Source organism: Falco naumanni, unplaced genomic scaffold (assembly GCF_017639655.2).
Source record: "Falco naumanni isolate bFalNau1 unplaced genomic scaffold, bFalNau1.pat scaffold_54_arrow_pat_ctg1, whole genome shotgun sequence".
NCBI lineage: Eukaryota > Metazoa > Chordata > Aves > Falconiformes > Falconidae > Falco > Falco naumanni.
In genome coordinates, this window is record NW_024427554.1 from 149,838 (window position 1) to 163,798 (window position 13,961).

At 45.0% G+C, this 13,961-nt stretch overlaps 1 protein-coding gene across 1 annotated transcript in view; it reads right to left on the reverse strand.

Annotated features, from left to right (window-relative positions):
* Window positions 1-6,542: 6,542 nt before the first annotated feature.
* LOC121082272 (ankyrin repeat domain-containing protein 26-like) overlaps window positions 6,543-13,961 on the reverse strand; it is a 43,365-nt gene continuing 35,946 nt past the window's right edge. The window contains exons 28-29 of the mRNA XM_040581616.1: window positions 8,331-8,376; window positions 6,543-6,826 (exon numbers count right to left, since the gene is read on the reverse strand). Of these exons, the coding sequence (XP_040437550.1) occupies window positions 6,678-6,826; window positions 8,331-8,376 (195 nt within the window). The 3' untranslated portion in view covers window positions 6,543-6,677. The remainder of the gene's footprint in view (window positions 6,827-8,330; window positions 8,377-13,961) is intronic.

Here is a 13,961-nt window from a genome sequence, read left to right on the forward strand (position 1 = left end):
ATGTACCATCTGAGCCATAGTAACTTATTAAAGTGAAAAACTTCTAGAATGACAAAGGTTCTGCTACAGCACCAAGAAGGGCTTAATCAGTGAAGATAATCTAGACATAAGGACGTTTAGGTAAATTGCAAAGGCCAGTGATCCATCGTTTTCCCCCTGCACTTCTGGTACATAGTTTTCTCTTGTTTGCTCCTGTCTGTATGCCCGTAACATCGACACATCTTGTCTTCCATGTCCAAAATGAAAGCTGGTCTTTCTCACAGTGGCTCGGGCCCCTCATAGGACAGATGGCAAAATACAGGTGCAGGATTTTGTTGCAGGGATGAAGCTGGAATGTAAAACAGCCAGTCATTTATAAGGCGAAGATTAAATTCAGCCCATGTTCAAAGTAATTTTTTCCTTGCCCCCAAACAGATGAGTCAAAAAATCCCCCAAGTATGTCCTTTTCTTGATGGGGAGAAAGCTCAGCGCCATTGTGGATGCCAAGAAACAAACCAGGTTTTAAATCCCAGCTTCTCTGAGATATTGATGTATCTCTGGGAAGCAGCCCTGCAACTCCTGAAAATTAGAGGGCAGCACAAAACAGAGTTTATGAACAGTAAATACAAAGACACATTGTTGATGAGATTGCTCTGAAGAATTATGAGCTGGAATGGAAGAAAGGGAGCTGGAATGGGCCTGTGTGATTTAGGATTCCTTGGTAAATAATTTCTACTGTGGCTACCTAGTTGCTGTGAAAGGACTGTTAGCTTTGTACAGGGTTATTTTTGCCTGGATGCTCCAGAAATAGGTAAGCATGATGCTGTTTCATGAAGAGCCATTAAAGAGGAGCATTTGAGCTGGGTAAGAACTGTCTATTCATTCCTGCAACAGGGAACGCAGTTTTATGCACAGGATTTTGATAATACAGCCGGAGGTTAAAAGTGAACTTTCTCTAAGGCTATGGCCAATCGGCACTTCACCAGCAAGAAGGTGACTGGCAGTAGTATTCGTGTAGATGCCACGGGTGTGTTTATAGATGTGAAGGAAGCTTGCTTGTTTGTTTGTTTGTAAAGGTGCCTGGAGCTCCATTCTACATGAAGGTATTGCTGTAGACATCTGGGGGTGGGCCTGTGAGGTGGGAGCAGAACTTGTACTCAGTTTCTACAAATAGAACAGAATTTGCAAGGAAGATAAAAGTGAATATTGTCCTTGTTGTTTGTGATACACAGCTGTGCTCAAAAGGCCCAACTAGTGTGTGGTCCAGATTATCCTGAATAAAACATGGGCTGTGCTGCTTGTCTTCCTAACAGTCACTGTCCTTGTTGTGCTTATAGCAGTGATTAATAGTAATAACTAATCATTAATAGTTCATCATAGTTAATAGGTAGTACAAATGTGTCAAGAAAGACAATTATAAAATCAACTTCATTTGCAGGTGCAAAGAGCCAACACCATCTGCTACTGGCAATATGTAACCAGCGGGCGAGAGGAGGGATAAATCAAAACCGATGGTACAGTAAAAGCTGAACAACTGGTTGTCCACCCCTTGTCCTAGGGGCCTTCTCTAGGTACCCTGATACCTCCCAGCACCTGCACCTTGTGCTGCCATGCTGCTGGCTGTCACGTAGAGGAGCTCTGTTTGATGGTGGTTTCCATAGTCTTCTCAAGCTAGCTGTGCTAGGAAAGGCATGCAAAGACGTTATAATTATAAGCAGATCAAGAAGTTGTCTTTCACACTGCTATTTCTTTAAGCATTCTGTGATGTTAACCTGCTTTAGAAGTGAAAAGAAATCAGTTAGCCAACAGCAATGTTAAGTTAACAGACACTGGTATGAGGAGAGATTGGGACAGCCAAAGGTCGTCTTGCCAATTTCTTGGGGGTTTATGGGTAAATAACGGGTACAAGTGACACAGTGTGAGAAATCTGACCCACATGCATGCTGGAAGGTGTTGAGGCACTGAGGAGTTAAGTCTTGGGTTACGTGAGAAAAGCTGTTCTGCTTGCCTTCACAAAAGGGACAGGGAGACCGTGGTGCAGGTGGGGTGGGACACGGAATAATACCCTGCTCCAGCTGACCCAGGCCCATCAGAGGAGCTGCCAGCTCTTCAGAGGCCCATCTGCACCAGCTCAGGGGAGCAGAGAGGCCCAAGGGTGGGCGGGAACCCAAACTAAGGACTCAGAGGAAGGGGCTTGCCAAATCCAGTAGGCTGCTAGAGAGATCCACGCTGTGTGTGCCTGTATCTAGCTAGGTATCTCCGTCTGCAGACACATCTGCATGCACGGATCTTTGTATACAGAGCTATACGTGTTTCTGCACTGTCACATCCTCAACAGCCTGCTGGATTTAGCAGTAGAATGCCTGACACTGTGGTCTGGAGCTGAAGGTGTGACAGATAGGAAAGAAACCAAAGCTCACGTTAGAGAAAAAGCTCCACTAATAGGCATAGTTGAAGAGATGTGGTTTGGTAGTGGGAAACATCTCTTGGCATGCTGGTTGTTCAAAGTCTCATACATTTCTGCCTTGCTTAAGAAAGGCATCCTTTGTCTGAACTCCTTGCTCTGGAGTGCAAGGAACGCTGGCAGCGGGGTGCAGGAAGAAGCTGAAATTCCCTTGGTCACATGCGATTTGCCTGCACTGTTTGCATTGTACAGACAAAATGAAAAAAACCCCAAACAACCAACCCTCAGCACGCCCTCGCTGTGTGCGAGTAGCGCGTGGTCAGGTACTACGACGCTAGGTAACTGGTCCAGACGCTTAGACAGAAATTGTGCAAGATAGACACCTGCACAGAAGATCAGTTCCCTGTTTTATGGAACAGGATACAGCTCTGCTTCAGCATAGTGAGCTCGGGCATTGCCAGATGTGTTAGCAGCACGCCCTGGTTTCAGCTGGGATGGCGTTAATTACCTTCTTAGGGGCTAGCGCAGCGCTGTCCTTTGGCTTTGGTGTGAGGCACTGCAGTTCCTCAGGCCTCGCTAGCAAAAAGGCTGGAGGGGCGCAAGGGCTGGGGAGGGGAGACTGCCAGGTCCGCTGACCCGAGCCCACCGCAGAGGTGTTCCATGCCATGGGACGGCACGCCTGCTCTCTGTGTACCTGGGGGCTGGCTGGGCAGGGGGCTTGTTGCCTGGGGACTGGCTGGGCATCAGCCGGTGGGGCGGCCAGCAGCTGCGCTGTGCACCACCTGCTCCTTTCTTCCTTTCCCTCTCCCTTTTCATTGTAACTATTATTGTCACTGTTGTGGCTATTCTTCCATTTTTATTCTGTTTCAATTATTAAATTGTTCTTACCTCAGCCTTTGAGTTTTGCGTTCCCTTCCAGCTCTCCCCATCCCTCTGGCTGAGGGGGGAGCGAGCGAGCGGCTGCGTGGCACTGGGTTACCAGCCGGGGTTAAACCACGACACCGCACCACTTGCAGGGTAGCGGGGCTGTTTCCAACAAGCAGCAAGGAGCAGCCACCCACATTTGAGAGCAGGTTTCTCACTGGCAACCAGAAAACAGACACGTCATCGCTGCAGTGAATGACTGGACCGGGCTTTCCCTCGCTGCTGTGCTGGATGTTAACGCTGCTTTGCCCAGCAGCCAGTAACCTCCGCTTCTCGCTGGGAGCCAGCAGTAAAGCAGCATCTACCACTGGCTTTTCTAGGCACACAGAACGTGCAGCTGCTTTGTTTTCAGTCACAAGTGCTTTATCTCTACACCCAGGGAAGTGTGGCGAGGGGTACCTCTGAGGTAAAGGCAGGATGAAAACAGGACACAGGCGGTCAGCATGCTCATAGGGTACCAGAGTTATGTTCCCTCTGCAGAGCATCAGTGGAGCGGAGTGGCAGCGATCAGCAATGAATTATAAGCGAAAGCCTGGATGTTTCAGAGGTCAGGACTCACCGGGTAGACATACTAGTGCTGCAGCAGCACTACTCAACCACTACTCTGCCAATGAGAAACTGAAAAACTAATGTTTCGTAGCCACAATTCAACAAGGTATTTTGAAGACAGCAAAACCTGGGAAACTCCTGACACATTTGCTCATGAGGAAAAAGCAACTGGCATAATACGATTTTCTGAAACAGAGTTGTTTATTCCATACAACTGATTGCAAAGATCTGCAACCTGCTTGTAGCTACTGACCCCAAAGGGTTTCTAACGTACCTGAGCAAAGAAATCAAGAAACACACTTACTTTCTTCTTTGGAAAGAGATCAGGAAGTTCCGGAACCTGAACTTGACTGTTCGGGCACAAGCCAGAGAAAGCCTTGCTAAAGTCAAGGTGAGCAACACGCACTGCTCTTCCTCTGTCCACTCAGTTACTCACGCATCGCTAGAGAGGTACCAGGTCAGTGCGGCATGATTTCACCCTTTGCAAACCCATGCTGACTCCTCCCTACCAACTTCTTGTCCCCAGCATCTTTGGAAACGGCCCCCAGAGTACGTGCTCCGCCACCTTCCCAGGCAGCACGGTGAGGCTGCAGTTCCCAGCTCCTCGGTCTTGCCCTTCTTGAAGATGGGACAGACATTCCCTGTCTTCCAGGCCTCAGGGCCTCCCCCAAGTGCCATGCCCTCTCCTGCTTCATCAGGAGTGTCCCCACAGTGACACTGGGGATGGACTTTCGGGTGCAGGAATTGCCTGGACTTCTCTGTACCCCCCTCACGCCTCATCATAACTGCTATCAATGCCGGTTATGGCAGATGCCAACACCGAATTTCTGTTCTGCTGCTCCACCAGCCAAGAGCTCTCCCCTCTCACTAAGAGCTGGCAGCAGAGAGCGGTGAGGAAACTTGAGCACAGCTCACGTCTGAGTTTATCACAGTGACTGACAACACAACGTGAATGTCAAGATGTTCTGTCCCTGCTTCCTCTGTGGAGAGACACTAGAAAGTGGCAAAAGCTGAACTTCTCTTTGACCACTCCGGTGCAGGCTGGAGAAATTTCGTTACACCTTTTTCCTTTGCAGGGGATCAAAACCTGTGGGATTTCCCAGCGTTTCACGGCCACCAGAAGCTCACCTGCTACCTTCTGCCCAAACCACAAGGAGGATTGCTCTAAAATACAGGGAAAGTCTGGGAACTGATCTTGACACAATTGTGGAGAAGGACATACACACATGCTGGCCTTTTGCCTGGCCTCCAGGACAGGCTGAAGGTGCAGCGGTGAACAGAGCTGAAAGGAGCAGAGCGCTCTGGAGAGCTGTACGGTTAGGGAAAGGGGTAGAAAGCCATGTCAAGACGGGAAACGATAAAACAAAGACATGTATTAGATGACAAAGTTTATTAAATTTCAAGCTGAAACAGAATATCTGGAATTAAATACAGTATATGAACTTCACAAATATGTATTCATATAAAAAGGAACAGCGTCACAGCAACATTCATTGCTTTCCTCACTGCCTGTTAACTCAAGTCCTTGAATTAGTGGGTAAAACCCCCAGATTTTTCCAGTCTTAATTGATCTCAGGACAACCATTCTTCCTTTCCCAGAACTGGGACTTTGTTCTGTCATCTTCTGATCACTACTGACTTCTGTGGACAGGAAATGACAATGTAGATCTTCAGTAACAGGTAACTCCCTGAAAGAAGTAAACCTGCTTCTTTTATTGACACAAATGTCCCAGAACACTGGCTACCATCTGGGCTACAGCCACCACATCATCAGCTGCTAGCAGCAACAAAAAGATTGGCTGTCCTATCATACAAGGTTTGGAAAGTACTGAGGAGACTGGAAGTTAATATTTTAACATTCATTTTTCCCGCACATGAAGTGTTTCAGGTACAGCACAGCTGCTGATGTAGTAACTAGGGGATGTCTACAGCTGCAGCGACCTTTAATACGAACCCCAAGATGAATACCGTGAGGGGCCATGGGCACAAACTGAAACACAGAGGGTCGGGGCTGAACATCAGGAAATGCTTCTTTCCGATCAGGGTGACTGGGCACTGGCACAGGCTGCCCATGGAGGCTCCATCCTGGGAGATGCTCAAAAGCCAGCATGGTCCTGGGCAACCAGCTCTGGGTGGTCTTCCCTGAGCAGGGGAGCTAGAACGGATGACCTCCAGAGCTCCCTTCCAACCTCACCCGTTCTGTGGTTCTGTGATCCAAAACAAACATACCAAACCCACCACATAACTCTCTTGGCACTGCTACACACTCACAGTAATGTTAAACCTAAGGCGCATAAGGTGACAGCAACGTAAAGTGCCCCGTCCTCCAGCATGACCACTGGTAAAGATTTCACTTTATCGGCAGAAACAGTCACGGCATCTGGACTGAAGCAGCAGGCTCAAATCACATCAAACGATGTCCTAAGCATTAAAGCAACACTGGAAACATGAACAACACATAGGGTGAAAGGATTAAGCACAACAAAGGGAATGCTTTTGTTAAAACACAGAACATCAGTGGAGAAAAAATAATGCATCTACCTTAATAAGAAACATTCTGACAATTCTGTCACGCTCAAGAATCAAGGTGAGTCATTCTGCTAGTCAGAAAAAAACAGGTGTGCTTCTTATGGTGAGTGCAAAATAAAACACCTATGCATCAATAAACCAACAGGCAAGTGCAATGTGCTTGACATCCATTTAATAGAATTCACATTCGGACTGCAATAAACACATTTGCACATCTGAACTGTGGGATGAGAAACTATAGACGCGCTATGTAAACAAAATCCTTTCCGGAGCTTTTTTCCCAGCATTTTGTTCAAATCAGGTAATTTTTGGTTAAAACATCACGGTACTCCTGTACTGCCCTGCAAAGGGGATCCTGGTCAACGTGGATACTTTTTGAAGATCCATCGGAAAATACCACGGGAGAAGCTCCAGCAGATCCAGCCTCAAGTTCAGCAGTGGCTAGGGAGAAGAGAAACAAGATTCCAGTGTTGCTTTTACACTAGACAGGGCCAAATCAGTCACTATGAAAATATCATGGATAACTGGAGAGACTATAATCCAGAAAGAGATTTAAAAACTTCCAAGGGATCGTAACAATCAAAGGGCTAGGCACAAAGGAAGAAACAATCTTTTTCCACATTTGCTTACCAGTCAACAGTATTTCTAAAGCCAGCGAAAGAAATTCTATAGGCTACACAGCAAACATCTTCAGGGAATCCACAAATGACTCCTGCTTACACCAGTGCTAAACTGAGCCCCCCTGCAGATCTCTCGAACCTCCAGTATCTGTTTTCCTTGAATGTTCAGAGCAGTGATTTATTGGAACTCTACTCCTAAAAACCAGCTTCTGCATTCTCTGTGACAAACTTAAAAAGAATCCGCCGGTGAAAACGCAAACACCTTTGCAGTGCAGTCAGGCCAGGACAAGTCTCCTAGCCTGGCACTTTCTTTGAGGGGCGTCTTTGTAACTCACCCTGGCAAAACCCTCTTTCCTCCACAAAAACACATACTCAATGACAGCAAGCCCACCTTTCCTGTTCTTCTCCAGCCACGTTTTTCAGACAAGGTCCTGAAACCAAACGCACTCTATGACACCTAGCAGATGCACAGTCAGGTTCAAAATGCACACGGATGAAATGCAACGGCTTTGTGTCCATTCGGACACATGGAACGAGCTGTGAAGCTACAGCTGAACACTCTCTGTATTACTAAAAGCATGCAGGAACAGAAGGAAATTCTCACAGGGGCCACCTGCTTTGAAATAGCACCAGTCACTGCAAAGCAAAGCAGTGACTCTGGAGGAACGACTACCCTGAAACAGGTGGAATTCCTCTTTCGACACCTGGCCTCATATTATAGAGCATGTTTCATGCTATGTGTTAAAAGCATTCAACTCATCTTATGTTTGCCTAAGTGCTACTAAATCATTTTTTCCTAAAGAAAGGGTATCTTTCATCACTGATTATATTTTTCTTGCTTATTCAAAAAAGACTGCAACATATAAGCTACAAATACAAGCAATGAATAAGAAACGGCAAAAAACCAAGGTCCAACATCAGAGAATGTACACGGTATGATTTAGTGCAGAATGCAACTGATGCACAAGGAAGAAGCAGTGATGGCTGAAGTCTATAAACATCTTCTCTCAGGGCTTCTTTTACCTTTGACGTTTGTGCTCAACGATTCACTCTAGAAAAACGTGACTTCAGCTTAAGCCAAGTGCACCCGTGTAGAGGAAGTGGGTTAGTTTTCTCTGCACTTGTCTTTTTCAGGAAACTGCATAACATTCTACACAATCTTTTGGTAAGCTGGAAGTTTTCACATTCAAGTCTAAACTGGAAAGCTAGCAGAAAAACCTCCCTGTGCTTAGCACAGGAACTTCACAGCTTTCAAGCCATTATGTTCAAGAGTAGGAACACTCCTCTTTTTCCTTAAAAATGCCCCTAACATAGTGACACATTACCTTGTTTAAGTTCTTTAGCGATTATTTCATCTAGTTCCTGCCGTACCTAGAATTATACAGAAAATACAGTTAATATTTTAACAGTTACGTTTTTCTAATATTAAACTTCTAAAACATTCTTAAAATCCACACATAATGAGAGAAAACCTAAAAATATAATTCCAAATAGACACATCTTGGTTTGGGGTTTGATTTCTACTGAAGAGAAACTTTTGGTCAGTCGGGCTGCAGCTGCCTCATTGCTCAGCAACGTTAACAAAACAATTTGTAACTCACCAGCTGGATTATTACTGGGCATTTAACAAAATACACAGGAAGAAAGCAAGAAAGCCTAGCACAGTTATTGCAGTGAAGGTATGGCTGAAGTTGATCATCAAACACACGAACAGAATGTCAGCTACATGCCGAGATAGGTACAAATGCCACCCACAGGGACAAATCAGCCAGATGAGGCTGGCTTCTGCGACTTCACAGAGAGAAGAGCTGCACCAGCAGCTGCTGCAGGATTGACATACACCATTTGTATAGAAAAAAGCGTGTGCCAATATTCTTCTTTTCTCCACCTTAAGATGGGAAATTGAAAGAGCTCCTACAGATGATGCCAAAACTTCTTTATTGTTATTGCAAATACCACGACACACATTTATAAAAACATAAAAGCACACACAATTTTTTCTTGCAAACTGTGTACTAAGAAAAGATAACCACAGCTACAGCTTCTACGCAGCGAGTGCTGTGGGGTTTATTATGTAGCTGGAATCAGCCTGGATCACTACAAAGGAGCACTTACGCCTCTTCTCCCCTAGAAAGTGGGTATTGTTACCAATTAAGTTATTCTCACTTATGATTCTGCCTTCAGAAGCCTTCACAAGAAGGAATCACATCTCTTAATTTAAGAGTCACAGTCCAAGCGCTATATGCTGCTGTTTACATTTGATACCTGCTACTCCTACATTTTTTCCATCAAATTTGTGACACACAGAAGTGAATTTCAAAACATGTATCATACAGCTTCCAGGGCTACGATGGCCATGAAGATGCTGCAGGGCTTGGACCTCGTGAGCTGTATGGAGAGGCTGAGAGCTGCAACTGTTTCTTTACTGGAGAACAGGAAAACTCAGAGGGACCTTATCTATGTGTATAAATACCTGGTGGGGGGAGTACAGAAGATGGAGCCAGACTCTTCTCAGCGGTGCCAAGCAAAAGAACAAGAGGAATAGGCACAAATCCAGATAGAGGAAATTTTAACACAAGGATTTTTACAATTATTATTTTTAAAAAAATTGTAAGCATGGACAGACACTGGAACGAGTTGCCAGAAAAGGTTGTGGAGTGTCCATCCTTGGAGATGTATAACACCTGGCTGACAGAACAGTGAGAAACCTGCTGTGGCTGACCCTGCTTTGAGCAGGGGTGATGCTGGACTAGATCATCTCTAGAGGCCCCTTCCCCTCACTCATTCTGCGACTCTCTTGATTTTAGTACTGAATTCCTAGGGGAAGGAGCATTTATTTTATGAAATGAGCAGACCCACCTAGCAGCGTAACAACAACAAGAAGAACGGAAACACTGCACAGGGTACTCAACAGGACACAGAGAGCAAGAGCCTCAGGAAGGAAACCACTCTGCTTACCCTCACAAGAGGAGCAGTAACAGGCAGTAACTGCAAGGGTCAAAGGAGCGGGGCTGTAAACCAGCGAAGCGGAGGGAAGGGCTCTCTCTCCAGGAACACAGGGATAGCTGGGACCACATTCACTAGATCCTGCAGGAGAAGCACCACTCTGTGATACTTCATTGAAATACTCCGTGCCAACAGAGCTGCATGAACAATGGAAAAGGACCCCCCAAATCTCTGATTGTTTTCAAGCAGGTACAAGCAGAAGCAAAATTCCGGGGAGAAAGGACCCCCTAACTCCTGAGACGAGACACAGGTAACAGAAAAAAGCAGGAAAACTAATGCCTAGACCAAAATACGGCCCAAACCCAGGACCAAGCGCAAGCAAAGTCGTAGTAGTGAGTGGTGTTAGAAGAAACCACCCTCCCTGGTTTCCTGAGTCTTCACAATGACTAGAAGGTCCACAGGACCCTCCGCAACATGTACAAATCAATCAAGAGAAGAAAAAGGTCTTGTTTTCCTCTTATTCATTCCATCAATGTCTTTGTGATTCTCATCCATGTCTGAGGGAAGAGAAATAGGTGGAAATAAAGCCAACACACTGATTTCTGAAAAGGGAATGAATGAAGAGCCAGGCAAAATACACCTCCGAGGACCTTAACTTGCCTCCACTTTTCTCCTTCCCCCCAAACCCCTGGGAAAGGCATCACAGCTGAGTGTCCCAAACCTCCTGAGCAGGCACTTCTCACCTCACTGCACATCTCTTCAGGCGGTAACACACCAGGTGTTCATTTGCAGCAGGCACCTTCTCAACAGTTCTTTTTCAGAAAGTGGTGTTGACTTACTACTTATCCACACAGGCTGCTTTAGCACAGAGTAAGCTGGATCCTGTAAGACTCCGTGAAATGATGCTCCGAGTCTGGAGTACCAGTACTGTTCTGAAGTTGAGTTCCTAGACACAACTGCTGCGACCACCAAGAACTTTTTGTATATCAGAAGTGGCAAGGAGGGTAAACCAGCCTACTCCTAGAGCTCAAAGTTCCATGATAACAGATTAAATCCATAGACTATCATCTCACAGACGGTTAACTACCACAGAAGCCATTGCATTACATCTCACAGATGGTTAACTACCACAGAAGCCATTGCATTACAAATACATAAAGCAGAGAAGTCCCCTGCAGCAGTCATTCTTTCACTTGGACAAACTAAAGTTCAAAATATGCGCAGTGTTAGGAAAATGTGAATACATCAGTAAGTTTTAATCAAAACCTAACAGCATAAACAGACAACATTTCCAGTATAAAATACCATCCCAACATTAAACAATGCTGGCTGCAAACCTTGCCATGTATCTGGCTGCAGAGAAGAGAGACGGACAGATTTTTGATTAAGGAGCTGAAGAAGAAAGAAAAACGGCCTTAAGTTCACAGGTCTTCAGTGAGAAACAAGAACGTGGCCTACATGTAAATGAAGCAAGTAAAAAAGCTAACAACAAAGACTGCTACAAGAGTGCAGAAAGCCAAATCAGAAATGGAACAGAAATTGGAAGATGAAGTAGGAAGCAGACATTTCCCTTCCCACATTAAACTGGTTTCATTTATCCACTGATTCACCCTGGTTGCACAGTTCACTGTTCTTGTCTGTCAAGACACCCATGTTCATTTTCACCAGCCTTTGGCACAGCTCTGAGGATTTAAGCTTGACATTTGTTAAACCTAACAACAGGACTCCAGTCCCAAAACCTCCTTGCAGCACTTGCAGGAGACATTCCTTGCCTTAGTCTATGGACTAAGGGAGCAGGTCTGAAATACTGAATTGCTAGTTGCTACGGTCACTGTCTAATTACATGCACAGAATTTGTCAAGTACTTGTAATTTATTCCACATTACTGAAGCTCTAATACAAATAAAAACCACCAAAAAAACCCGAAGACATTGCATGTGATTGGGATTCTACTGGTTAATAAGCTTGTGCCAATATGAACTTTTTTTGTATTTTTAAAGATCCTTTTGCACTTCAAGGTTATTAATTTCTGTAGCGTATATATTTGATAAAGGGGAAGGGGCTATACTGTAATGGAACACATTTCTTTATGCTTTTTTAAGAATAACACGCTCGTTTTTTGCTGAACTTGTGATATGACCATCTTCAACATGTACGGCTCTATGTGTAATCACTGATAGTCATGCTTAATGTTTAGGAAAATGGTGCAATCTTTCAAGCCTTTAAACACCAAATTCCTTAGTTAAGTCTAAAGAAGAAACTGTGTCCACTTGCTAGTGAAGCACTCCTTCCTCTTGTCAGCATCATTTACCAGGGTTTTTTCCAACAGCTGCAGGACCAATGAATGAATACCATCATTTTGAATAATAGCAGTGTGAACTATTTTCACCTCTTTGCCCCTGAAGCTATTTCAAAGCTTCTGCACAAACGAAATTCACACAAACATCTTCCTCTTCAGAATGGCTGGCATGCTCTCTACTTCCAATAGCCCTTCTCACCTTGAGGAAGCTACTACAAGGAACACCAAATCTGCAGAGAGCTTTGACTAAAAAAAGAAGCCTCAAGGACTGCCTGAGGCACACTGCAATTTCAGCTTCTTAACTCCCTGTCATTTAGAGCTTCAGTGGCAGAAGCATGTGTCATCTCCAGCCAAGGCAGCACTGCGCATCCTGAATTTAAAGGCAAGGCAAATTCTGTAGAAGGGAACCAGGTTAGTGGGAAAACAAAGCTGAGGCATAACTGAAGTAAACAGTGAAGTGAAGAAAAGGCTTAGAGTCAGAGAAATTCTTCTGTTTTGAAACAGTCTGGTGAACAGACAGAATACTAGGCAGCACAACCAGCAAAGCATTTCAAAATAGACTAAAACTATAATCTCTGATTTCTTCCCTCATGCTCCAACTTGCCTCCTGAATGGCACGGGACTCCTGCGGAAATGACAGCACAGACTGTGCATCTGGTGATTTTGCATTTGGAAACTGATTGAGATTTGCCACCCATTATTGTATGCAGAGGGATACGTGCAGTTTTTCCCTTTTGTTACTTCCTGACTTCAAAGTCTTACGTTCCAATTCAATCCTCTTTTCTCAGATGCATGTTATGCACATGACATACTGCACCCGACTGAGAACAATTCAGCCCGCAGTTCTAAGTGAAATACTCACCTAGTCCTCTAGCAACTACTGCACCTCTGAGAACTCAGTTCCTTTCTTCTGAAGGACTCCAGAGAAGATCAGGTTTTAAGACTTCCCTGAATACACTGAACGTCAGGTGACTTGAGGCTACAAGCAGTGCCACTACAATTGGTCTCAGTTGTTCCCTAACTGGTGATAACAGGAAGAAATATCATAAAGAGATGTGCAGCTGGATTTAGTAACCGGGAGGTTATTCTTTTTTTCCTGTTTCTTCTTCAAAAAAAGAAACCACAACTGTTAAACCCTTTTCTTTTAAACTAGGACAGCTTTGTTCCTAGAAGTGGGATGGTTTCCTCCTTTGCCTTTTTCTTCTTGTAACATCTCACTCCCATCTCTCTCTCTTTTTTTCCCTGCCCTCACTTGCTCCCTGCTCCCTGTCCCTCTTGTTCCCTTGTCCTGGCTTTCTCCTTACTTCAGTTTTGTAGTGGATCCCTGAATTTCGCCTCCTTTCTGCTGCTTGCGTGCAGAATAATCCCTGCAGGTGGTACAGTACTAATTGCCTCCCATGTTCTTTATGCAGCGTTATGTCCACCCCTCTGACACAAAAAACACATTCGCAACGATACAGAAAAGTTCATCTCTTAACTGCCGCTGCTACGCACTACCTACACACCGCTTTGTCCATTTTTGTTTTGTTGTTTGGCTTGTTGTTTTTTTCTTAAGCCAGGCACAGTATGCAGACACGTTATTTAAATGGATTCTTTCCAGTGTAGGTGGGACCACTGAACCGAGATAGACTTAAAAGTGAGCCAATGCTTCTCACATCCATTCAACAACAGAATATGCGAGGGACAGACACTGACTGAACAGGCAAGCTTG